Below are 27,699 nucleotides of genomic sequence, written 5' to 3'. Positions count from 1 at the left end.
GAAAACCCCAAGTGGGATCACAAAGAGTTGAACACAGCTGAACCACAACTATACTAATTGTCCACTGCATTTTTAATAGCCCCTCCTCCCCCAAGACATTCTCATCATAGGTAGATATTAGTCTTTTGCTCTCGACCACTTTGTTTAAACTTTATTTTCATGTACAGCTTCAGATTATATAAAACATAGAAAATGGAATATTTTAAAGGCACATTAAGTAGAAAGAACCTAGCTAATCCTAAAATCACATTTGTTCTGACACTAATCATCTAATTCAGTCTCTATGCTTTCCCCCTCCCTGGCATTTCCCCATCACCATCACCCCCAATATACAAAATTTTACAACTTGTTCTTTTTAAGTAACTGTTACTGTGGATTAGTTTAGTGATCCCCATCCAGGCAGTTTTAATTATTATACAGTTTAAATCTAGACTACTGTGTGTTTAGTGTAAGCACATAAGCAAACAGGAACTTGGGTGTCAAAAATCTCTTCCTTCAGCTAATACTGGGAGTTATCAGCCCACATCATGGGAGTTCTACCTGTCCACCAGGGCGTGTGTACCTATGCATAGCAGCAATCCTGTAGCATGGGGGTATATTGGTGTTTATAAAGCATCTCAGATCTTCCCACTGTTGAACACCTACGTACATTTATCTATTCTGGCCAATAATTTAGGAATTTATTAAGGTAATTTAAAAGGAGGGGTGAGGAAAACCTGCAGTGGCTTAATGCAAATTAACAAAATTAGCTGTTGGTCTCCATCTGGTCACCTCTAGAAAATAGAATTGCAGTACTTTCTAAAAAAAATTATACAATGCACAAACTATATTTTCTCAAACTGGATTTTTATCATAATAGAAGTTTTTTAAAAAAATTTGGCCCTAATATTCACTTATATAGACAGTCTGGCATCATGGTTTGAATGCTGGATCTTAAGTCAGATCCTGCCTGTGACAATGCCTGTCCCTGGGGAAGCCTCTTAACCACTGTTTTTCAACGAACTCCTTATTAATTTTCTATTAAGTAAGTCATAAGCAGATTTTGACCTGCCTTGATAGAGGGAGTTCTCACACTGGAACAGTTGACAGGGTTGGCACTAGTTTTCACTCTGAGTTGATAGAATAATTTGGCAGGTAGTATCAAGTAACAGCCATCAGCCCTGCCCAGTGGGATATTTTATTTTCCTTTATCATTACAACATGGGTAAGTTAAATTCCTCACCTTTGATACTGTTGCTTTTCTCTAATTCTCACAAATGTCAATCATTGAATTTTGGGGAAAAAAAGTTGTCTCCTGTCTCAAAAACTTGGCATCCTAGAAGGATGTGGGCATCCACAGAGTACTGCAACACTATTAAACGCACCCAATAATTTTCAGATTGTCTTTAAGATATTTAATACTCCACTAAAAAGACTAGTCCAAAGTCCAACTCCCTATTATAGAGATGCCATCTTTAACCCTTAGTGAGTCCTTTAGTCTAATTTTCCTGCGCGATTCTCTTAGTAAGTCAACATGAGACCCATCCACAAACAACTACAAAAGCTATGATTCTCCGACTATTGGGCAGTTGGTAAGTCTACTATGATTTTACACCCTGTTAGTTACCCTGGGATTCCCATGTGGTCTTCACTTGAGTAACTTAGGTGAGATAGGGCCCTGTTGCTGCCCAAATTTAAGGTGGATAGATAGCCAAGCTATCCCCTTCCCACCTCTTCCCACCTTCTTCTGTGTTGGTCTGACTGTGTATAGATCACCATTACATTGAGCAAAATGGAAAATACAAAAAGCTACATTTAAATAACATCCATGGTGTAACAAGACAGACCAATGACAGAATACGGAGGTTAGAGAAACACCTCCCCTCAAGTCCTGAGTGAGAGAGAAATGCGCGCGCACGCACACACACACACGCACACACACAGAGGCACACATCCATCCATCCGCACATATGGGTACAAGTGAACACACATACAGATTTTCTTTAAGGAAAAAAAAAGGAAATTGCCACACAGGTGAAGGCCTAGGCTCATTTGGGGATTTCCTGTGTCTTTAAGTCACACCACAAACCTAACATTATTTATATATAAATATTAAAAATCCCAGAACAAAACAACCCCCCACCCCAGCGCTAACCTACTCATCTGTTATCAAGAACATGAAATCTTCAATGGAAGATTATGCAAAGTATTATATGTGTGTAACAGATACAGTACGAGGCTTACTAAATGCCAATGGAGTGAGTCAAAGGCAACTATATTTAGGCTCATCTAAATACGTGCAGTAGCATTTAAAGATATGCATACTCTCCAGATTTATTCACTGAGGAGACTGAAGGACAGCTGGTTGTATGTTACTTAAGGAATGATGTCCATCTACTGGATTTGGGCGACCTGCTGCTTTCTTTCCTCTTATCTTCCACTGATCATTTTTTAGCTGTTAAAGATGTTTGCCACAGGGCAAGCCAGGCAGGGATCCAAAGGGATGTACCAATCTTCTCATTTTAGTTGCTTTCTTAATCAGCCGCCCAGAGGAAAGAACAGGGGAAGAGGTGAAATGGGAAGGGGAGGGAAGCTTGCAACCCTTGGCTCTATGGAGGTTTGGGCTCACATGACACAGCTGTCCATTATGGAAGGCTTTGGCATTTGTTTCCAGGGAGTCAGGCGGGGAGGCACTTGCTGTTCTCATAGATTACCAGCAGAGGGAGCAATACATCGTGTGCACCATCTCCACATCTTTTAAGAGGTTCGTTCAACCGTGACAACCTGGACTTTGTTTCCTTTGGGGAGCCAGGGGTGGGAGAGATAAATGAACCCTGAAATCTTCCAAAGGAACCACTTCAAGCCAAAACCTGAGTAAGCTAAGAGAAAGCAAACTCCTGCTGAGATGCTGAGATGACATTTGGAGTTAGAACTGCCAAGGATTGGCGGTGACCAGGCTTTGGCCAACAGGTCTTGCCAGGAGTTGTTCACTGGTTCTCACTTGAGGGCTATTCCACTCCCCCACCCTCACTTGCTAAGGTGACAACATTGTTGGTAACTTCTTGAAGAAGCTCTGCACAACGAGCATGAATATGAGAGAATTCTCCCTCCAGTCTGCAGAAATCAAGGCTGACTTTTTTCAAAGCAAGTGGTTTACCCAGCAAGAGCCATTGTATTTCACTGTACAAATTCACAAGCCACCACAGGACCGACTTGAACCTCATGGTTAGCACACACACATACCCGCACACACACACACACACACACACACACACACAGAAAATAGACACACCAACCAACACTGGCCTTTGCAAATTTCTACTATGACTATGAGGGCTAAAGGTGTCATCTGGCCTTCATTCTTTGGTTTTGTTGTTGCTTTCCCCCTACCCATCTGATTCCACTTTCTACCTCTATGGCCCTACTGAGTCATATGAGGATAAGAACCTTGGCAGAGGAGAGGACAGTGCTGACTTGTCATATATATTGTAATGAGCCCTGCTGGATGAGGAAAGGAAAGGGGTTTGTTAGTATCTGGTTGCATCTGATCACAGGCACAGTCAGGTTAAGAAACATTATGCTGAGGAAATCAGATTGTTAGCTTTGTCTTGCTCAACCTCTTGGTTGGCCAAGTGTTTCAGAATACTGTCTGTTCCTTTTCATAGTCTTTCTATCAGATACCAAGGATGCAGAACCTTTTTTTTTTTCCTTTTTTTCGCTTTACAAAGAAACAATACTTTTGCTACAAAACCAAAAAAAAAAAAGATTATATACAAATTGGTTATTGGAATTTGGGTTCTCTACTATAGTGATGGAAAGTTAGCTCCGGGGGTTTTATTTACGCTTTCTCAGTATTAGGTACATTATGCCGCTGATCAGAGTGAAGGCAAATGCAACCCAGGCCAAGATGAAAGAATAGCCATAGTTCCCTTCATGAATTCCTTGGTAATACATCCCATTGCTGTCATGGATTTCTTTACGCTGGTTTGTGTAAATGGATGCAGCAATCATGACACACAGGCCTGCCAGGGGGAAAAACAAAGAAGAAAATAAGTTGCTGGAAAAGAAATTTATGCAATACAACCAAATAGAGAACCTATCCCATTCCCCAACCCTATTTGTGAATAGCCTTATTATGGTGATCTAGGACCACTGGAGAAACTTCGTGGGTGCTTGCTTCCCTGGTTTATCAAGAGAAGTTAGAGTGTTCTTAAACAGAGATAAACATATCTTCAATAGCTCCCTATTGCTTCTAGGACAAAAGACAAGGCTCTTCACAGTCTGGGTCCTTCCTCCCTCCCTCCCTCTCTTCCTGCCTTCCTCCCTCTCTTCCTCCCTTCCTCCCTTCCTTCCTTCCTCCCTTCCTTCCTTCCTCTCTCCCTTTCTTCCTTCCTTCCTCCCTTCCTTCCTTCCTCCCTTCCTTCCTCTCTCCCTCCCTTCCTCCTTTCCTTGCCTCTCTCTTTCCCTCTCTTTTCTCTTCTTTTTTAAACAGAAATGGTACTTTTTTACATTGCTATCACTTACTAATGACTTCCTCCTATCCAATAGAACCTTCTCTTGTGCAAAGATATATAGTTAAGCCAGCCATGCCTAATGATATACACCTTAGTCTGCAGTCCACAACCTTTCTACCAAGATGTGGGGCTCATGCTTTGCTCTCCACCCTCAGAATACAGGCCATTTGTGATTGGTGCCAGCATTGATCCGGCTTCTGATGTCTTTCAGAACAACCTATCTTTCCCACCTTATTTCATTTCACTCTTCTCCACACATTCTATATTCTGGCCAAACTGGATGACCAGCTGTTCCCCATAACTGATGTGTCTTGCCTTTGTGCATTCACAGAGACTGCCCCTTGGTCCTCACCCCCAATACCTTTAACATGCTCCCTCTTCCTCTTTGCCTTTCCAAATCCTTCTCTTCCTTCAGAACTGAGTTCAGATGCTACCTCTGACACTATGGACTTCCCAGATCCTCCCAGCTCAAACGGTTCTCTCCCTCCTGCTTCCCTAGACCATTTTGTTAGCATCCTGATTCAAATCTGTGATGCGGATGATGCTATAATCTCTCCTTTGTCCCCTCACCCTCTTACTTTGTATCATTCATATCTTTCCACATGTCATACACTCTATTAGAATTTAGGCTCTTAAAGGCAGGGATCCTGTCTTTCATGATTTCTGTTTCCTCAGCATCTAGAATCATACATTTCTTACACATTCTTAAAAAGAAATCCAAACCTCTAATTCCATTGGTATGAGGTGCTCCCAGTCACACAGGTATATGTCAGAGGCAGCGTTTGAACCAAGGCCTTTTTGACTCTAAGGCCAACCCTCTTCCCACTATGCTACATTGCCTTTCCCTTTACACATATTGTAGTAGGCACTTAATAAATACTAGTTGGATATTTGTTGAATCTCAAGAACCAATCAAGAATCCATCCCTATAGGGTTCCCAATAAGGCTCCCCACTTCTCTCTGATGCTATTTTTTGCCATTAGTGGAGAAAAAGTACAATAACCTCATTCTCAGAAGAGTATGATAGATTCATTTGGGTGATACAGAGAGTATGCCAAATATGGACTTGACCACAGATTAGGTCCCTGAGAAGATAGGTTAGCTGAGAAGGTAACAAAGTATGGTTTGGGTTACAAGGAAGTATTTTTAAGTGATGGCTAGGGCTACTGAGGATACTAGTCTTACCCAAGGTGTTAGAATAGGTAGGGATGGCCAGGAAGGCAGTTAATTCAGAATTTAAAAGTACATTTGAGGGATCAAGTGACAAGGGTGACCACAGAATGCTGAACTCTGGACATAAAAAAGCTATTCACAAAGAGGCCTCAAAAGGAGACTAAGAAACAGATGTAAGCTTTTCACATGGGGAAGGTTTAATACATGTCCATAAAGAATGACAGGGAAACATCACCAGGAGGGAACATAAAACTTCTTCATTCTATTTCATTTTGAGAAGATTCCTGAGTTAAAAAATTGACTTGTGCTAAAGACAACCTGTAGATTTCAGATAAATACGTGATCATTTTCTGCTAAAAGTTGCTGCATAGTATAGGGAAGGGATTGTTAACCCTTTTTGTATCATGGACACTTCTGTCAGTCTTGGAAGCCTTCTCTTCAGAATAATGTTGATTTAGGAATTAATAAATGACGGAAATGCTAAATTTCAGCTAGAGGTTAGTGAAAACAAAGATGTGATTTTTTTTTCTTAACCAAGTTCATCTATTCCCTGAAATCTATCCATGGACCCGTTGGAGATCCATGAACCCCAGGGCATAAGGTCTACCCTAGTATAGGGTCTAATTAGTTGTACTAATTAAATCAAGCTCCAGAAGTGGGGCAGATCAGGCCAGAAATACAGGCCTTTCATGCCCCCATTGAAATCGTTTTCTTCATTCAAGACCCAAGGCTTCTCCATGAAGCCTTCCTTGGTCTCTCAGCTAAATATTATCCCTCAGTTGTAGACCCCTCCCTCACTCTTATCATATTCTTCCTTGCATTATATTTATCTGTGTACTCATCTTATTCCCTTTTTGTGCCTATAAATCTACTTGAGGTCTTAGAATATGTTATTTTTCATCTGTGTGTCCCTAACACCTAGCAAAATGTCTTTGACATAATAGTTAATAAAAATCTGTTGCATCGAAAAAAAAAGTTCAATGAAAACAAGGCAGAAGAAATTGCACTTTTGGAATAGGTCAAGGTCTAGAAGGTTTAGGCTATTCTGTGAGGCCCCCAATAACCACTGTTCATCGGAACCCATGCTGGAGATCGATTTCATGGTCATGCGTAAATTTCAATCTCCCATCCTTCCTGTCATTGTTATGACTCATAGAAAGTATCTGGCTGGAAATATTAACTATCCTTCCCTCTTGAAACATGGTTTCACTTACATGACAGTAGCTGGATAATTGAAGTTAAAACAAATCTCTCTCCTTGCTTCAGGCGGAAGAGTTGGAGCACAAAGATAAAGAGGGCTATGCAGCAGAGGATGGTGGAGAGGATCATAGTGGCTTGCACGGCTTGGATAGTTGCATAACCTGGGAAGAAGACAAAGGCTACCTCACAACATGCTCTCCTTCAGTGGGTTGCAGTGCTGCCCTTATAAGGCTTAAGTGCAAAATGAGGCTCTCCCTCAGGTGAAAGTGTAGATGTTCTTGGAGAGGGTCAAGCCTTCATCAGTTACCAAGGAACATATTCACTCTGAATTTCTCACCAACCATCTTGTTCATTTTTGCTACACCTTCTCCATTCTCCCTGCCATTGTTCATACTGAATCACAGAATATTAGAGCTGGAAGTGTAACAACCACCTCTCTGGGGAGAGAAATGTACCTCAGGATACACTTTTAAGTGCACTATTGACATTTTCTGCATCACTTTCTTAGTCTGCTAGGGGTGGGGCACCTGTGGCCTCCAGGACACACTTGGCCTTCTAGGTCCTTGGGTGTGGCCTTTTGAAGGAGTCCAAGTTTTATAGAACAAATCCTTTTATGAAGGGGATTTGTTCTGTGAAGTTTGGATTCAGTCAAAGGGCCACACTTGAGGATGTAGAGAGCCACATGTGGCCTTCTAGGTCTTTGGGTGAGGCCTTTTGATTGAATCCAAGTTTTATAGAACAAATCCTTTTATAAAGGGGATTTGTTTGGATTCAGTCAAAAGGTCGCACTTGAGGAATATCAGTTACCTGTCAATCAACAAAACAATGATTTGTAGCATTTGCCATTTTCAAGGTATAAATGCTTACATCGAAAATTTAACAATCAACTCACAAGGTATTTCTAGAAGGTTCCAGCACACTAATCCATGGACCCCTTTGTAGTCTGGAGTAGCATATAGCCCCTTCTCAGAATGTTTTTAAATGCATAAAACGAAATTCATCAGATTACAAAGGAAACTAGTTATAGTGAAATACAGTTATACAAAATATGTTTTTAGAAGTTCAAGGACCCCAGGTTAAAAGCCCCAATATAATCATAATAACAATAATAATGATAGCTAGATTTATATGGTGCTTAAAGTTTTATAAAGCACTTTACATATATTATCTCTTCCATTTGATCCTTAACAACTCTGTGAAGTAGGTGCTATTATAATCCCCATTTTCAGATGTAGAAACTGAGGATGAAAAAGGTGGTGACTCACCCATAGTCACACAGATGGCTTCATGGTAGCATCTTGGGGAAAGAGAGGAATTTTAACAGGTAGAGACAGAGTAACACACAAGGGGGGCTATTGAGGGAGGGTAGAATATTTCAGAACTAGGGGGAAAGCATGGTATTGTTTGAAAAGAGCACTGGCCTTTGAGTGAGATGACCTGGGTTCAAGTTTCAACTCTACCTAGGGGACAAACAAACATTTATTAAGTGCCTGTTGTTCTCAAATCTTGGGCAAGTTACTTCATTTTTTCTGGGCATCAGTTTCTTTATCTATAAAATGAAGGAATTGGATTAGGCCAGACTAATTAGACAGGAACAGCTAGGTGGCATAGTAGGTGGGACTCTGGACACAGAATAAGGAAGACCCAATTCTTCTAACATGGTTCTGTCATCAGACATTGTTTTGAAACTGATGGTTCAAGAAAGACTAAGGTTCCTCATTCAGATCTGGCCAAGGACTTCAGACTAATGTACTAATCTAATATTGTTTTGGAACATGTAAAGAGGAAAAGGGAAGGAACTCGAAATTTTGAAGGTGTGGAATTTGACATAGGGATGGGCTAGGAACCCAGACAAAGCTGCATAAAGTCCTGGCGTGATGCTGATGCCCTGTGCCAAGTGGTTCCTATCCAGTCTTTCTGAGGAGGTTTGGAGCAAGGAGAATTCTGGCTACCACTAGGGCTGGCCTTACATGAAAGGCCAAGGAGGCCAGTATTTCAGGACTTTAAGGTCCTTCCTTCTGCCACCTGAAGCACTTCCCCCAGCCAGCTTCCTCCTCCCTGTACAGATGTTTTCTGTCCACAAGTAGAAAATAGATTTAAAATATAAATACCCTTGGAAGAGGAAATATTCATACTAAGGGGCAAATGGCTGATATGTACCTCCTTTCTTACAGTAGTTTTTAGTAATGTGTATAGAGAAAGAAAGTCTGAGGGCACAGACCTCCTTAAAGGATGAGTTGGGGGAGGGGACATGACAGAGAGTAAAAAAGGCTCCAAAAGGGAGGGAATATGGTACAGTGTAAAGAAAACTGACTCTCAGGTCCCAGGACTTGGGCTTATGTTGTGCCTCTGATGCTTGCTGTTTGTGTGGTCTCAGACAAGATACCTAACCTCTCTGGTCCTCCGTTTCTCACATGTAAAATGAGAGGGTCATATGAGATGGCTTCTAATGTCTTTTCCAGCTCTAGCTCTATGAATTTTGCTGAAGTAACTTCAGGCCTTCTAGACCTTCTCCCTTATTCACCACCTTTGGTCTCACCTTCGGCCTATTCCGTCCTGCTCCAGTGTGAGTTTCCTAAGGTAGGCTAGCCTAATGACCAGTATGTCAGAGTTGAAGGGGAAGGCCAAGCAACTGAAAATAAAACACAATAGCTTTTTTCAATGTAGATCACCACACACACACAATTTTTTTTAAATTAGGTTAAATTTAAATTAAATTTACACAGGGAGTAGCTAGATGGCAGTACCAGAGTACCAGGCCTGAAGTCAAGAGGACTCATCTTTGTGAATTCAAAGCTGGCCTCACATACTTACTAGCTGTATGACCCTGGTCAAGTCACTTAGCTCTTTGCCTCAGTTTCCTCATCTGTAAAATGAGACAGAGAAGGAAATGGCAAACCACTCTAGTATCTTTGCCAAGAAAACCCCAAATGGGGTCACAACTGAAAAAACAACTGAACAAAAACTTAGAGGCAGCTTGGAAGAGCATATAGCGTGTTGTTGGGCTTGGAATCAGTAAGATCTGTGTTTAAGCCCTGCTTCTGCAACTCGCTGTGCCAGTCATTAGGCAAGTCACTCAATGTTCCTAAGCCCCATTTTCTTCATCCATAAAACTGGATGAATTATCTACAGTACCTATCAGCCATTGATCTGTCATACTAGCCATATGACCATGGGCAGATGTAATGTTAAAGGGATGTAAGCTCTTCCCTGCCTCACATGGAGCCCATTAAGGGAAGCTTGCTTAGGCGAGGCTTGTTTGTAGGAAGGCATTTGTACCTTTTGTTAATTTCTAATTAGGCACTGAGTCACAAGGGTTGTGATGCCTTCTGGCTCTGAGAAGCGTACATATACTCTGAGTTGGTGTTTTGCTTTGGAAATTCACTTATGAGAAGGACCTTGTGATTCCCTGGTTGAGACTCTGAGTAGCTATATGTTCAGACCCCGCCGACTGCTCAGATGTAAAGGCTCTCTTGATCCAGTGGTGTATGTAACGTGTATAGCAAGATTGCTTTGATTCACTCAGTTACGGTCCTATCTGTTGGTTTTTATGCTATTTTCTCTGCTTGTATTTTCTCTGATGTTCAGGGTGCTGACCCTTTCTCTGAACTAGTGAATGTAATTAAAAGTAGGATTGTTAACCCCTTTCTGAGCAGTCTTTCCTAGAAAAGCAGATCTAAGAACATCCTGAGTGTGCCAGTATGGTTTGCCACTACAGCGGATCAATTAGCAAGCATGTATTAAACACATACCATATGTCCAGCACTGTGCTGGCAATACAAATACAATGTATGAAGCAATCCCTACCTTCTAATAGAAGAGACAATGGGACACAAATGCATGTACAGTATGAAAGAATAAATACAAAGTGTCTAAATACAAGGTAGTTGGGAGATTCAAGAAAGGTTGTATATATCTGGATGATGGTGCCTGAGCTGTGTATTAAGTGAAGAAGGGGATTCTCAGCGGTGGAGGAGGTGAGGAGAGAGTACGTTCCAGGCTTAGGGGCTGGCCAGTGCCAAGGCACAAAGACAGGAGTTAAATGAACCTCAATGAACCTCAGTTTCTTCATCTCAAAATGAGTATACTGATACCTGCAGAAGCTACCTCAGAGCGACGCTCCCATGAGATGATGTATGTAAAGGGCTTTACAAACTTTCAAACACTATTCAATGTCAGTTATTATGATTATAAGAAACAGCATAATACTCACCATTAAAGCTATCATCAATTTCTGTACAATTGGTGTTGTTGCGACATACTCTCCAGATGTCTGTGAAAAATTCCTCTCCTACCCACCAGGCCTGTAACACACAACAGAAATACAGAAAAGGTTCCTGCAGAAAAAGGCATCCTGTGCAATGACGTCATGGGGCTGCCCACACGTCGCCATCCTAATTCAAGTCAAAGGCCTTTGTCCTTTTCTGGTGCTGTTCCCCACCTCCTCTGTGAATGTTAATCGGTGATGTTGTTCATGGGTTTCTCTTTTCCTGAACAACTGCTATCTCAGCTCCCAAAGACGGGACTTGGGAGCCCCAGTGGATTGTTCTCAGATCACAAAGGGATGGTCCACTTAAGAACTCGGTAACATTAAACCTTTCACAGCTCCTGGGGCCTTGGGGCACCACCCTTAGCAGTCTAAATAGCTAATTCTGCCAGGATAAAATCCTCGCCTACAGTCACATGCTTAGAAGACCTCTCCCTAGTACTTCTAGGAGTCAAGAGAAAGAGGCTTGAGACTTGGAAATTCCTGATATTATAGAGGCTCAGAAAGGTTAAATAACTTGCCCAAAGTCACATAATCAGTAAGTGACAGAAGCAAGACCTGAATTTGTCATAATTTTTATTTCAAGTGACAGTCTTTCTTCCCCTAGCACACCATCTATACCTAAATGGAGGAGACAGTTGCCTACCTAGGATGGCTTTCGAAAGATCTATCTACCTCTCAGAGCTTCACTTCCCTCATCTGCAAAAGGGAGGTAATGATACTAGTTGCCCTACTCTATCTAATGGGCAGCTAGGTGGCACAGTAGATAGTGTCAGGTCTGGAGTCAACAAAGACTCATCTTCCTGAGTTCAAAGATGGCCTCAGACATTTACTGGACAAGTCACTTAACCCTATTTGCCTCAGTTTCCCCAAATGTAAAATGAGCTGTAGAAGGAAATGGAAAACCACCACAGTTGCCAAGAAAACCCCAAATGGGGTCATGGAGAGTCAGACACAACTGGACAACCAAACCATAAATCCACCTAATAAGTTTGTTTTGGGGAAAGTGGTATGCAGTCATATATAAATGTGAGCTGTTGTTACCCCCAAGACTTGGAAATTCCGGGCACCTAAAAGTTTTCCCCACTATGGCATACATGTAAATGTAAATTCATCTCACAGGGTAGTTAGGGTCCTATCCTAAGGGTTGGGAAACAGAATAGGGATGCAGACTGGCTGGATGAGGGCCTCTTTTGCCCAGGGAAAGGGAGACACAAAGAGCAAGATAGTTAGAATGATTTGTTGTTGTAATTTGTCCTTCATTTTCAAAGGAGGACCAATGACATCACAAGTGATGTCTTGACTTGTGGGTAAACTGGATTTAAGCGAGGCAGAGTTGCACAAATTTGTCAGCCTCACTCTCCCAGAGTAATTGAGGTCCAGTGGCAAGACAAAAGTCAGGATGATGGCCTCGGATGCGGTAGATGGCCTTGGCAACTTTGCTATCTGACCAAGCTGTAAGCACTCCACAGCACCTGCTTCAGCTGCCTTCTTGTGGTTGGAACAAATTGTCCACCCATCCACGAAGGGAAGTCTCCACATGCTTGGGGTAGATACCCTGCTAACTCAGTGATGGGGTTGTGGTCTGTCAGTAACCCTCAACCCAGTTTAGCCCATCTGCCAAGACAGTTAACTGGGGTGTGACTGGTATGCATGCTATAGCTTTTTGGAGCCATGGGCAAGAGTTGGGTGCCTGGTAAACACCAAAAGTAGCTGTCTCGCCCTGAAAAGGGTATAGCAGCCCTCATTCCAGAGGTGCTACTCCTCCTTGAACATCCATATACCCCTTGTTACTATCCATAAGGGCAGTTCCTGACTCCAAAGAAATTCTACCAATCCTTATCTTTAGTCTTATGTGCTTACCCAAAGATTGGCACACTCATAAAAGCCTCTAGCTTCCTTCATCTATCTCAATATAACACCCCACAGCCTCCTAACAGAACCAGTCAGCTGCTTGGATGAGCTGATTTCCTGGGATTCATCTATGACTCTTGTGTCTTTGGTTTTCTTTGCACTAGGCCAAAGTGGCAGTGCCAGGAAGAAGAAAAGCATACACATTTTAAACCCATTTTGTATGAGTGTTTGTTAGCGCATTGCATAGTATTGTTGGGCAGCTAGATGGTACAGTGGGTCTGGAGTCAGGACTTTTCCAGTTAGAATTTGGCCTCAGATGCTGACTGGCTATGTGACCATGGGCAAGTCACTTAACCCTCTTTGCCTCAGTTTACCCATCTGTAAAATGAGCTAGAGAAGGGAAATGGCAAAGCACCCTAGTATCTTTGCCAAGAAAACCCCAGATGGGGTCATGAGGAGTCAGATACAACTAGAAACAGCTCAACAACACTATTATCCAATACAAACCTCTGATAGTCAACTTAAAGCCATTGTGCCTACATCTCTATTTCTTGAAGTCCCTGAATGTGACTAGCTAAGTTGGGCAGGTTTTCATTTGGACCCAGACAGCAGGAAAAGTTAATGAATGAGGTATTGCTGGGAAAGACAGGCTGAGGCAGAGTGCCCCAGGAAAATCCTTGGCCAAGAGGAGACAACATGAGGACGTTGGGGTAGCTCTGGAGCAAGGAGGTGGATTCCTGAAACAAGTTATTGTCCCTCTGTCCTTCTACCCATGATACTCTCCAAGACTTGCCTTACTTTATCCTGTAACTAGGAGGGGCCTGGGGTAAGTAAATGGACACCTACACGAGAAGGGATTTCTTACTCAGCGAGGGGATGCTAAGGCCCTTTCTCAGTCTAAATCCTATGAATCTGTGATTCTGGGCTTCTATGACTGTGGTTGTGAGGTCGGAGCATAGGAGAAAGGAACTTACATTGTCGATGGTGGCGATGAACAGCAGTGCTGCTGAGGTGATGTGAAACACGATGATGAAAGCCAGAAGCACCAACATTCTCACAGTGAGGGTGGGGAAGGAGATCCCCTTCAAAATCAAGGCAAAGCTGTTCAAACAAAGCAAACAAATCCAAGTCCATAAACACACTCTTTTTTTTTTTAAAGATTCTTTCACACACCTCTTGCCTCTTCGCAGAGAAGCAAAAACTAGAATCCTATAAATGCTGTTAGATGACGTCATCTTAAAAATCAGTTTTATGTAACTGTTTTTATTACAAGGGAGGGCTCGGTATGATACAGGATGTGTTCATCAGGAGACAATTCTAGTGTAAAAACAAGGGTATTAAAGAAAACTTTTAAAAACTTAGAATACGAAAACTCTTTCACTGGGATTGCGGGCAACCAGCCCTTTTGCATCTTGTATTTCTTAATATCTTGTATTTCCTAAACTAGAAATTTCACAGGTCAAGTTCCCCACAAGAAAGAGGCTTATAATTAAGCCCATCTCCTAACTGCTCCTCATGGATGACAAAAAGGAAGGGCTATTTAAATATTTAGACTTAGAATTGTTGCTTATCCTTTGCTCTTGAAGAGGACCGATGGTATCAGGAGGGTGGTGTCTTGACTTGCAAGCAAATTGGATTTAAGTGAGGCAGAGCTGTGCAGAGTCACCAGCCTCACTCTCTCCTCCAGAGTCATCTGAATCCAATGGCAAGACATAGGTCAGGACAACTGGCAATGGTCCCCAATGCGGTGGGAGGCCTTGGCCCTTTTAAGCTAAAGGTCTTTCCCAGGTGTCAGTTTGTCTGAGGCAATGCCCATTCAGTAGTTAAAGGCTAGGTAAGAATTCTTAGACTTAGAAATGTGTCGTACCTCACTCCACATTTACAAGCACCACAAAAATAGTGGGCTACCAACCAAAGACAGATAAAGCTGCTGCTGATGTACCTCCATAATGTCTATCAGGTGGGCATATGCCTTGGTTTACTTTTCTAGGCCTAGGGATATAGTCTGTATGCCACCCATGCTCTTTCACTCAATTCCCTTTGTGGCCAGTGACCCATCTCCATATGATAGAAGTCCAGAGCTAAGGATACTGTCCTTGGTCAGGAAATAGAACAAGTCTCCCCTGCCCCCCATAGGTGTATACTGTACACTAACCATCAGTTGGCTAACTACCAGTAGTCAGTGTAGGAAAATCCTCCACTGGATATGACCTGACCTACTGTGAATTCTTCCTTTGGAGGATACAACAGTTTGGCTAATAAACGCTCTCATCTTGCAAAATTATAGAGTCCTTTCCTGAGAAAAAGTTTTAGAACAAGTTACCATGCAAAACATCCAGTGAGATGTAGGGCTAGCCCCGATGCAAGAGGCTCTTGGGTCAGCTGCCATCATGTTGAATGCCAAATTCCTAAATGAGGAATCTGGGAAGGCAAACTGCCAGCCTAAGAGGCCAGGGTAAGTGGGGCACCCCACACAAAGGAAAACCCTAGTCTATGTGACGATGAAAATAATTTTTCAAGGAAAGAGCTCTCTTCTCCTTCTTACAAGCTGTTAAATAAGGAAATGAAAAAGTCAACATCCCTCCACGAGGCCGAATGTGTGTGGGTATCAAACCTAAACAGAGATAACAGTGGATAAAACCCCATCAATAACGTACCTGACAGAGTGCCAAGTGTCAGAAGATAGGATTGAATTTTCATTTGTCTGTCATTGTGTTACATTTCTGGCAGTCTGCCTGGCAAGGCGTGAATACCAATGGAGAGGGGAAACTGAAGGCAAGAAAATCAGTCAAGTGAATAACTCCACCCCACATGCTGCTGCTAGGTTCAGGAGTATAAGTGCCATCGTCTGCCTATTATTCCTTGGTCAGTGGCCCTCTTACTGACTACAGGAAGTTGATCTAAAATTTCTCAGCTTGGCATTCAACGCCCCTCACAATCCGGCCTCACCAGGCCTTTTACTTCCCACTGCACCCTTGGAGGCACAACAGATAAGAGTTCTGGGCCTGACGGCAGGAAGACCTGAGACTCTTACTAGCCATGTGACCCTAGGCAAGTCACTTAACCTGTCTGCCTCAGTTTCCTCATTTGTAAAATAAGGATAATAATAGCATCTACCTCTCAGGGTTGTGAGGATCAAATGAGATCCGGTGCTTAACACCATACTAGCACATAGTAGGTGCTTCATAATTATTTATTTCCTCCCTTTTCCTCCCCATATACAAACCTTCCACTTCAGCTCCTACTCACTGTACTGTACTCTAACATTTACCATCACTTTAAGGTCAGGATTCTCAACCTTTTCTCATCAACTTTTTCCTGAACTTTAAGTAGACCTTCCATCACCCCTATTTATCATGAAAGGAAATAAATTCTAGGGTTTGCCACATATATGCACATAAGAAATAAAATACAAAATTAAGTTTCCATAAAGAAAACTTTATTTGGTACATAATATTCTTTTAGTATAATGAACGAACGAATAAAATTGTTATATGTTTAATATGGTCCAAACACCATGCTAAATCCTGGGGATATACATAGAGAAAAAGAGACAGTTCCTGCTCTTATCATGAAGTTGTTTCTCCCCAATCCTCAATTTTTTTTCCCCACTGACACTACTACTTTTATACTAATGCAGTAGGATAAGGTAGTTATTTACCAAAAACTCCCTATGTCCTCTTGACAAATGTCTCATAGCCCTGAGAACATATGTCCCCCAGGCTGGGAACTCAGGCTATAAAATTTGGGTTTGAGTTATAAGTTTTACTGAGGTTGTTTCCTCCTAGGAACTATGCCTGCATTTGGGTTGGCTATCACCAGGTGGTGTCTTGAGACATGTTACCCTAGAGCAACCACTTAAACTTCCTCTAGGTTTGTAGATAATGACGAACAAGAACAGTAAGATATCTAGTAAATGACTCCATTTCTAAGATGTAAAAAAAAAAAACCCTGTTAAAACACACAATAATTTAAGATAGATTATGAAACAATTTTCAGATGAATTCAAAAATTTTGATACAAACAAGGACATTTGCAAGGCTCCTTGAATGACCCCAAACTTCTCCCTGAAACAAAAGCCCAACTTTTTAATACCTATATTCAACTACTGTTACTGAGTAGCTCCAAATAATTAAAAATGAGGATCACCCACAGGGCAACAAAGCGATGCCTGGCTGGATGCAAATGCCACAGACGAGGAATTATGAAGGAGAAACAGCGTAAAAGATGCCGTTCAGGAAATGTGTGATCAAAAAAGAAGATGGCCTGGCCACATAGCAACAGCAAGAGATTACCAAAGGATGTTTCTTTGAGTTCCATTAGCACAAAGGTGGCAGAAATATAATGAAAGCTTCTTAAGAGTAGGAATTCTTCCTTCCTTCCTTCCTTCCTTCTTTCCTTTCTTTCTTCTCTCTCTCCCTCCTTCCTTTCTTTCTTCCTTCCTTCCTTCCTTCATCCTTCCTTCCTTCCTTCTTATTTCCTTCCTTCAACCTTCCTTCCTTCATCCTTCCTTCCTTCCTTCCTCTTCCTTTCTTCCTCTTCCTTCCTTCCTTCCTTCCTTCCTTCCTTCCTTCCTTCCTCCCTTCCTTCCTTCCTTCCTCCTTTTTTTTTTCTATTTGTAACTTCAGCATCTAATACAAAGTAGATATTTCATAAATGCTTGTCGGCTGACTATTGTTTAAAAGTCCCCAACATATTGCGTGGACCCTCTACAGCAAACTTGGAAGCAGCAAATGGGAGAAAAGAAACAAGAGTCACATAGTATGGACAGCTATGGAAGGATTGTGATCAGCATTCAAATGAATGAGTTCACAGGGCCATTTGTATATTCTGAGTACAAATATCTAAGTTAAACTTTTAAGTTAAGCACATTCTCCTGCTAAACTCCAAATGTTTTCAGTTACTATTTAATGCTGATTCCTTTAAAACCAAGTAGAACTCATCCTGAATCTTTCCTTAAAACCAAGAACCTTCCAAGGTATCTTTATTGCTTATAGTAGTCCCTGTACTACCTTAGATTTTGGTTTGGCTAAGCATCAAATATTTTAATTATTTTCTTTAATTACCTTAATTAGAACCTTATCTGTGCCTGTATCTCCCTCCCAGAGGGACCCGAACTCCCTGTACCTTCTTTTTTTAATGGGGGAGAATTAGAAGAGGAAGTTCTCCCTCCTGGCTTGATGGAGATTCATAGAATTATAGAATTGTTCTTGTTGTTCCTTCATTTTGGGCCAGTGACATCACAGGATGATGTCTTGACTTGTGTGTGAATTAGATTTAAGTGAGGCAGAGTTGAGCAAAGTCATCAGCCTCACTCTCTAGAATGTGAATGTTGGAAATGCTCCCGAGGCTCATCTAAAGCCAACCCCTTCATTTTACAAATTAAGAAATCAGGGCCCAGAGAGATGAATTAACTTGCTCAAGAGTACACAGTTCATGAGTGGCAAAACCAGGACTAGAATCCAGGTCTTTTGACTCCTTAGCCCAGTCACCTTTCCACTATGTCACACCTTGGTTTCTTTCTGTGCCAAGACCCTGAATGTTCTCCGCTCCTTGTGGCCAACAGAGGAGAAAAAAGTCATGGGATTACGTACTGCATTTTTATATACCGCATTACTGTCTTTTTTCCAGTCAGTAGAAAATTTTCTCGATAGCCAAATTTTCTAGCTGTTCACTCCCCTTCTTGTGAAACTCACCCTTTGTAGACTGGTTACTTTGCACAAAATGGCTTAAAACTAGCCTCTAATCAGTTTAGTATTAGCTTCCAAGCTTCTTCAGAGGGCATGCTAATTCCTTTGCAAATAAAACCACATGGGAGGAAGGGGGAAAAGCTTCCCAATTGAGTTATACAGTGGTTTCCTCAACACCCTCAAATATCCCACATATAATTTCCAACATCCTGGTCATTCTTCCCACTGTTCCCCCTGCCTGGAGCACCCATCTGCTTCTCTTTCATGGTTCAAACCCTACTCATCCTCCAAAGCCAGGACCAAGCCACACTCTCTCCACGGAGGAGTCCAGATCCACTACAACTCACAGTGCTTTCTCCCACCTCTGAATTCCTAGGCTGCTGATTTTTGGTACCACTCATTTGGAACTTGACCCCGTATAGCAATGCCTCAGTGGTTCATTCTGCCATGGAGGTGACCCTGGGTTCTTACAGCCTATGCCAATAAATCTCTAACTTTTGCAAGGTCCTAGCAAGTTGAAGAAGCTTTGAGTGCCAACCCAGTGACCGTGTGCCAGCTACCTAAGGGTCAGTTCTGAGAGGCTCATCACCAGAAGGAGCAGAGGTGTCAAAGTCTGAATTGGCTCCCTTTTATCTCTATGATTCAATATCAACTCCTCTATTTGACATTTAAAGCCCTTCAGAATCGGGTTTCAGCTCACAACCCTATTATATCCCCTTCCCACCCTCATCAATCTAACAAACTGGTCTTCTTGGTCCTCACACAAAATCCATCTCTTATCCCCATGCCTTTTCCCAGGTTATTCCCCATGCCTGGAATGCCATCCCTCCTCATGCCCACCGCTTAGAACCCCTGGTTTCCTTCAAAATTCTGCTCAAGGCTTATATTGCTCAGTGGGTAGTGCTTTCTCTCTAAATAATCTTTTATATATTTTGTATGTATTTATTTTGTATCTGCTTATTGTATATACATTGTTTTCCCCACATACTCTGTAATAGTAAACCATATCATAATATGATACGTTATTGTTGTTCAGACATTTCTGTTTAGTCTGACTCTTCATGACCCCATCTGGATTTTTTTTGGCAGAAATACTGGAGTGGTTTGCCATTTTCTTCTCCAGCTCATTTGACAGATGAGAAAACTGAGGTCCAGATAAGGGGAAAATTTTGCCCAAGATCACAAAGCTAGTTGTTAGGAAGCCCATTACTCTCTCTACCATATCACACAGCATCTCCAAAGACCATAGGATCATAAGACCTTAGACCTAAAGCTGGAAGGAACCTCAGAGATAACCTAGTCCAGACTCCTGCAGATAAAGAAACTGAGGCCCAGGGAGGTCAGGTGATTTGACCAAGGCCAAAAAGGTAAGAAGCATCAATGGTTCTCTGATTCCAGAGAAGAAGACCTGAGTTCAAATTCATCCTCAGACACTTACTAGCTGTGTGACCCTGGACAAGTCACTTAACCTCTCTTTGCTTCAACTATAAAATGAGGATAATAACAGTTATTGTGAGAATCAAATGAGATAATATTTATAAAGTGGTTATGGCATACAGTGGGAACTATATAAGTGCTTAGTCTTTTCTTCCCTTCCAGAACCAGTGCACTTCCTACTTGGTCCCAATATTAGGTATAGCAAATGTAGTATTTGGAATATATATTATGAATAAAGATAATATATTACCTTTGATCCCAATATGCAATATATCTGTTTAAATCATAATGAGTTTTCTTCTCCAAACTTGTTTCAAGGTGCCCCCAAGGAGTTCTAAATAATTATATGCAACCCTATGTGCATAGATTGGTCCTTTTGCTTCAGATATTTGCCATTCTGAATGCAGGGTGCTGGGCTTTTCTAGGTTTAGCTCCAGAAGTCCCGATTGATCCTGTGAGTTGCCATTCTGTAACTCACAGAACTGCTTTTGGTACAGATCAAATAATTTCCTCAGCAAAACTACATTGCTGGAGCGTATTGCTTTCCATCATACCCAAACACACTCAATTACTGCCACCTTCCATGTGCAGCCTCAGCAAGAGAAGAAGTCAGTCACAGTGGGGAGTGGGTAAGAAATGTAGAACAATGTTCAGGATGGGGTCTAGCAAAAAGGATTAAGACTTACTTAGTTTTGATTAATGAATGAAAGCCAGTTCCTCCAGGGGCTCTCCAGTAGAGTCATTTTTAGTTCTGTTCTATTTCACATGTTTTTATCAGTGACTTGGATGATAACAGAGAGGGCGTGCTTATCAAATTTTTGGAAGGCATAAAACTAGCAGGGAGAGCCAATATAATGGATGACAGGATGAAGATCCAAAAAGAAAGATTTCAATGGGATAGAATAGTGTATCCAACCTAGAAGAGAGGGACTGGACCTCTAATTTCATCAGTATAGGGAACTCACAGGTGAGGAAACTCCCTCTACCAAGGCAGGATGGCACCTTCTTTTCAACTTATAGTCTTGGAGAGTTGCCTAGAGCATTGAGAAGTTAAGAGACTTGTCCAGAGTCACACATGTATATGTGTCAGAGGCAAGATTTGAACCTGGGATCTTCCTAGCTTTGAGGCCAGATCTTTATCCATTATGACGATCTAACATGATGAGATATAATGGGAATAAATGTAAGCCCTGTCCTCAGTACAATGAGGGCAGCCTTTCTTTTTTCATATATTTAGTTTTTCTTTTGTTCTTATATCATGTTTATTTCCAAATCTATCTTATCCTCCTCTCCAGTCCAGAAAGCCATCTCTTTTAGCAGAGATGAAGAATGAAAAACACAGTTCGGCATAATTAATCAGGGCAGCTAGGTGGTGCAGTGAATAGAGCACTGGACCTAGAGTTAGAAAGTTTTGTCGTTGTTCAGTCATTCAGCCATGTCTAACTCTTCAGGACCCCGTGGACCATAGCAGGCCAGGCCTTTCTCTCCTCCACTCTCTCCCAAAGTCTGTCCAAGTTCGTGCTTGCTGTATCCACCACACTATGTATCTATCCCATCCTCTGCCATCCCCTTTTCATTTTGCCTTCAATCTTTGCCAACATCAGGGTCTTTTCCAATTAGTCCAGTCTTCTCATTATGCAGCCGAAGAAAGTATTTAAGTTTCAGCTTAAGTATTTGACTTTCCAGTAAATAGTCTGAATTAATTTCTTTAAGTATTTGACTGATTTGATCTCCTTACTGTCCAAGAGACTCTCAAAAGTCTTCTCCAGCACCATAGTTCAGAAGTGTTGATTTTGTGACACTCAGCTTTCTTTTTAGTTATCAAAGAAAGAGTTAGGAAGACCAGATACTTACTGTGTGACCCTGGGCAAGTCACTTAACCTTGTTTGCCTCAGTTCCTCAGCTGTTAAATGAGCTGGAGAAGGAAATGGCAAACCATTCCAGTTTCTTTGCCAAGAAAATCCCAAATGGGGTTATAAAGAGTTGGGCATGACTAAAACAACTGAATGACAACAACGGAACTAATCAACCGTAGTTCACAGTACAAGAAACATTCCTTACCCTTAGCTCCCCACCTTGCTACAGTGAGTGCATTTATTCAACTCTTCTCCCAGCCCAGCCTTGGTCATTTTAATTAAACAGCATTCAGTTTCATCATTTTCTGTTGTCTTTCTATCGACATCGTCATCGTAGTAGCTATTATGTAGATCATTTTTCTGGTTCTGCTCTCATCACTTTGCATCCTTCCAGTCTTCTTACAAATTAGTCCCATTCATGCACACTATGGTCTGGTCACACTTGCCATACTGAGACAGCTGGTGGAACAGTGGATAGAGTGATGAGGCTGTAGTCAGGAAGACCTGAGTTAAAAATCTGGCCTTAGATACTAGCTGTATGACCCTGGGCAATTTAACCTTTCTCAGCCATAGTTTCAATTGTAAAGAGAGGATAACGGCACCTACCTCACAGGATTGTTATGAGATAGTAATTGTAAAAGCACTTCGTACAGTGCCTAACACATAGTAGGCACTATATAAATGCTTATTCCCATTGCCTACTTGCTGTTCCTTATGCATAATGCTCAACTCCTTTCCCCATACCATTGCCCCTGGCTCTCTTCTCTATCTGAAATGCTCTCTCTCTCTCTTAACATCCACTTCTTAGAATCCCTGGCTTCCTTTAAGACCCGATTAGAGCATTTTCTTCCACAGAGGGCTTTTGCTGGGCCCCCAGCCACTAGTGTTTCTCCTATAAGATTATTATTATTGTTCTTCAGTCGTTTAGTCATGTCCAACTCTTTGTGATGCCATGGACCATATCACACCAATGCTGTCCAAGGGGTTTTCTTGGCAAAGATATTGAAGTGGTTTGCCATTTCCTTCTCTTCTTAAGGCAAACAGAATTTAAATGACTTGCCCAGGGACACACAGCTAGTAAGTTTTTGAGGCCAGATTTTAACTTGGGTCTTCCTGACTCCAGGCCAGCACTCTATCCACTGAGTCACCTAGCTGCCTCCAAAGCAAACAAAGGTTAAGTGACCTGCCCATGGTCATAAAGCTAGTAAGTGTCTGAGGTCAGATTTGAACTCAGGTCTTTCTGACTATAGGACTACCTCCCATCTTTTCTATTTGTATCTTGTATCCACTGATTTACGCTCATATGATCTCCCTCATTATAAGTTCCACAAGGGCAGGGAATGTTTGGGACTTCTTCTTTGTATTCTCAGTATTAAGCATAGTGCCTAACACATAGTAGGTGCTTAATAAATGCTTGTTGACTGATTGACTGCATCAGTTCATATCCATCTTCCTCTGCTTTTCTGAATTCGTCATGTCTTCTACCACTGAAATGTACCACAATTTGTTTGACAATTCCTCCATTAGTAGGCATCTACTTCATTCGTTTTCTGCCAGGAAAAGGAATGCTATAAATATTTTTATGTTTTGTATTCTTTTTCTAGGGGTAGACAGAATTTCATTTGAAAATGTCCTAGAGAATTTAGAAAAAAAATCTTTGAAAAGAACACAGAATTTGGAGTCAGAAGACCTGAGTTTGAATTATGCTCTATCTTACTACATGCGTGACCCTGGACAAATCATTTCATCTCACTTTCCTCACCTAGAAAAGGAAGAGATTGGACTAGATGCTTTCTTACATTTTGTTTAGTTTTAAATCTGATGAAAGTGAGGATTGCAAGCTGTGTGATGAAAAAAAAACTGCACCAGATTTGTAGTCCAAGATCTTGAGTTCAAAATCTGGTCCTGGCATTTCCTGTCTATGGGACTCTCTGGACCTCAGTTTCTTGATCTGAAAATGGGGAAATTGTTCTAAATAACCTCGAAGGTCCTTTCCAGTTCTAAATTTGTGATTCTGTCTGGACCTCAAAAACAAGTGTACCATGGCAACTCCCTTCCCCCCCCACCCAATACCAATGAAATCTTGGGTTACTTTACTGGAAGTCTAGAATCTAGACTGCTCATCTGGCCAAATCTGAAGCATCATGTCAAGTGCTAGGTGCCACCTTTTAAAAAGGTTCCTGACAAACTAAAGCACGGTTCAGTTTGAGACTGTCATGTGAGGGATAGTCGAAAGAAATAGTTTAGAAACCTGGAGTAGAGAAAATTCAATCTTCAGGCCAGCTAAGGAGTACTGGAAAAGTTATCTCAGCTCTATATTCCTCAGTTTATTTACGAGAGTGAAGAGGGTGGACTAGGCCAGCATTTCCCAACCACATGTTGGAGTAAATTTGTATTGACCTTAAAAACTGTTACCACTAATGGTTTTTTCTTCTTTAACCCTGTGCTTAGAAAAGTTATTCCTTCTTATATCTTTCAGCCTCCCTGCATCCTGGTCTCCCAGTCTGTCTTCTTGGCTTCTGAGCCTCCTCTGTTCTGAGACCAAGACTACAAAATAATGACGATGATAGCAAAGCACTTTACATATATTATCTCATTTTGGTCATAGGTAAAAGTCAGTATGGCATAGAGATCTGGCTTTGGAGTCAGGAAGACTTGGGTTTCAAGTTCTACTTTGGGCACCTGTGACTCTGGGCAAGTCACTTGATTTCTCAGTGTTCTAGAAAATTCTCCAAGACCATAAGATATAGAGAAAGTGCCAACCTGTACTGGTAGAGGAAGTTTCCAAGACTCCCCTGTATCAATGAAATCCTCTGCCCTTAATTGTTTGTAGAGACTTTAGATATTTCACTGGACCAAAGCATAGTTAGGGTTGGGGGGTACTGGACTTGTCCTCCAAGGTCCTTTTCAATTCTAACAATAATGATTCTGTTAAATCTTTGTGGGGCTGGAATATGGATCAATCATGACTTCATGAAGCCAATGGTGAAGCATCCCTTTCACCTCTTGGAAAAGAGGTGGTAGCTTACAGATAGAGACCAACACATAGGTTATTAGGGCCAATATGTTGAATTTTTTGCTTAGTTGTACTTCTTTGTTATAAGAGATGCATTGGAAAGTGATAGCAAGCTGATCGAGCCTAATTAAAATAATCAAGAAATATTTAATAAAATCAATAAAAATACAACTTAGATAATGTTAATATGTGGCTTTCTAAGTCAGTATGCTGCCTATAGAATCTATTTCAATTTGAGTTCGATGCCATTGCTTTAAGACAGCTATTATATATCCCCTAAGTTTTCTCTTCTCCAGGCTAAGCATCTCCAGTTCCTTGAACTAATCACTGTATGCCGTGGTTTTGTACACTCTCACCTTCCTAGATGCAAGTCACTTAACCCTGATTGCCTCACCAAAAAAAAAAACAAAAAAAAAAAACAAAAACAGTTTATCAATTGGAGTGAAAGAATAGACAAAAACTAAATTAAAAACAAAACAAAAAGAATGGACAAGATGTGGAAGAAGGTATTATTTTTGTCTCTTTTCACTCTCGCCACTTGTGCCCAGTCAGCCCAGTCAATTTCACCTCAGTATCTTCTCTCACATCTGCCCCCTCCTTTCTATCGCTACTGCCATCTTTCTAATTGAGGTCTTCATTGATTCATCCCTGGACTATTATATTGGTTGTATTCTTGCTTATTAGTGTCCTTCCTAAAAAGTGGCAGCCTGATCCGAAGCCAATATTAAGATGAAGTTTGACCAGGAGAAGGTACAGCAGGATGTTGACCTTGCTCCTTCTCAACACTTGTATTGGCAACCAAAAATGGGCTCCTTAGCACTTAGTCAACAAGTGCCCTTGACTAGTTTGGCTTTTTCCCCTGAACTGAATGCTGTTTGTATGTTGGACTGGAGTAAGCTTGTCGGCCCCTTCACCTTGCTTCCCTTGCTTAAGCTGATGGAAAGAACCTGTGCTTTCCCGGTCAACCCCTTCACCTTGCTTAAGCAGATTGAAAGAACCTGTGCTTTCCCCGGTGTACCTTACACCCCTGCAGAAGCTGGATGGTTAAAAGCAGCTCCCGTTGGAGCCAGAGGCTGCCATAGCCACAGCCACAGCTGAAGCAGGAGCTGCCAGTAGCAGAGCTGACCTACGGGAGGAAGCTGAACAAAGACTTCAGGCCAGTGGGTAATCTTTTTACCATAGAGGGGGAAGCATGATTTTGCTTTACGCAATCATGCTTCTCTGTAGCCTCCTGGTTACTCTTTCAAGGCGTACTTATTGGGCCTGGAAGCTTTTGATCAATATATCAAAATGGGGTTGCTGGTTCATGGGTTGGTTACTGTGGAGCCTAAATATATGTTTTGATTCTTCTACCTTCTACTTTGAGAGTTTCTTATATCCGGCGGTTCCGAACCTTTCAGACATGTTTATGATTCTCTTTGAGATTATAAACTCTGCCCTCCTATTACATTTGGCGACGAGGATGGGATCGCTAGGTATAAGATCTCTATTTAGAAGCAGAACAATTTCAGAGGAAGAGATGAATATCCCAGGATGGGAGGATCCATTTTATTCCTCCCTAGCAAAAGAATTGGCTAAAAAAGCTGGACCCTGTGAAAACTGGGAACCAAGGCTACGGAGAGGAGATCCTAGGGATTTGGAAAAGTGTTTGCAAGAAGTTGGGATTCAGTCAGGGGCATCACTATCTAGGCAAAGCTGGATAGTGTTATCAGCCTACCGGCTAGTATACGAAAGATTGAGATTAAGTGAAAGACATGGGGGCACTCCTACCCCACAGCAAGAAGGGGAATCTCAGATAGCAGGAGACCAAACTGACTCAAATGAGAACTTTTCTATTAATGTGGCTAAGAGCAACAGGAGACCAAAAAAGCCCAGAGTGCATTTCAACCCAGCCCAGAAAGAGCCTGACTGCCTGCTTCGTCCTAGCCATGGTGGCAGAGGAAGTGAGTGGGGGGAAAATGAGACAATGTTAGGGGCTGAGGCACAAAACACTACTGGGGTTCAGGATGTCCCTCACACAGAGAATAGGAGATGGTTAAATGATCAGACAAGGGCTCGACCCATACAAAGGAGGAAGACAGAAACCCGAGGTGAAGATTCAGTTACAAGGGAAATTCAGGAAGATTTCTCACCGCAAGAGGTCACAGATATTTTGAGTAGATTCAGCCAAAGAATAGGAGAACCATTAATATCTTGGATGGTAAGACTCAGTGATCAAGGGGCCAGTGGAATATCAGTAGATAGGACAGACTGCATGAGATTCATAGGTATCAGCCATGATCCTCTAGTTCAACAAGCTTTTAGGGAACATCATCAGCAAGGAGATGGTGATAGCAGGACTACTCTGTTGGCATTAGCCGCTGTGGGATGCAATAAGAGATATGCTACTGATTCTATGTGGCCCACTGAGCACAGACCCTGGTATTCACTTAGAGATTGTATCATGAGACTAAAGGAGGAGGTGATGAAGACTGCCATTATGATAGGAACCGCAGACAAATATTACAATGATCCAATGGGACTGCCTCATAGGAATTTAATAATTAGGACAGCTCCCCCTGCTTATAAACAACTAATTTTGAATTTATTACTTGGGGAAGTAGGGAGCCGTCTTACAACAGTGATAAATAAGATTTTACAGTTACATGACTTAGGTGACTGGGGAAGGGATAGATCTCCTCGAGAGAGAAGGGTGAATAACCAGCAAACTTGG

General features: G+C 41.8%; 1 protein-coding gene across 2 annotated transcripts in view; it reads right to left on the bottom strand.

Moving 5' to 3' along the window:
- Positions 1-136: 136 nt before the first annotated feature.
- EMP2 (epithelial membrane protein 2) overlaps positions 137-27,699 on the bottom strand; it is a 64,097-nt gene continuing 36,534 nt past the window's right edge. For both annotated transcript variants that reach the window (XM_036738478.1, XM_036738479.1), the window contains exons 2-5: positions 13,962-14,088; positions 11,080-11,170; positions 6,881-7,027; positions 137-4,001 (exon numbers count right to left, since the gene is read on the bottom strand). In XM_036738478.1, coding sequence (XP_036594373.1) covers positions 3,814-4,001; positions 6,881-7,027; positions 11,080-11,170; positions 13,962-14,039 — 504 coding nt within the window. In that variant the 5' untranslated portion in view covers positions 14,040-14,088 and the 3' untranslated portion in view covers positions 137-3,813. The remainder of the gene's footprint in view (positions 4,002-6,880; positions 7,028-11,079; positions 11,171-13,961; positions 14,089-27,699) is intronic.

The sequence above is a fragment of the Trichosurus vulpecula genome, chromosome 9 (genome assembly GCF_011100635.1).
Source record: "Trichosurus vulpecula isolate mTriVul1 chromosome 9, mTriVul1.pri, whole genome shotgun sequence".
NCBI classification, from domain to species: domain Eukaryota; kingdom Metazoa; phylum Chordata; class Mammalia; order Diprotodontia; family Phalangeridae; genus Trichosurus; species Trichosurus vulpecula.
This window is presented reverse-complemented; position numbering and strand designations above follow the sequence as displayed.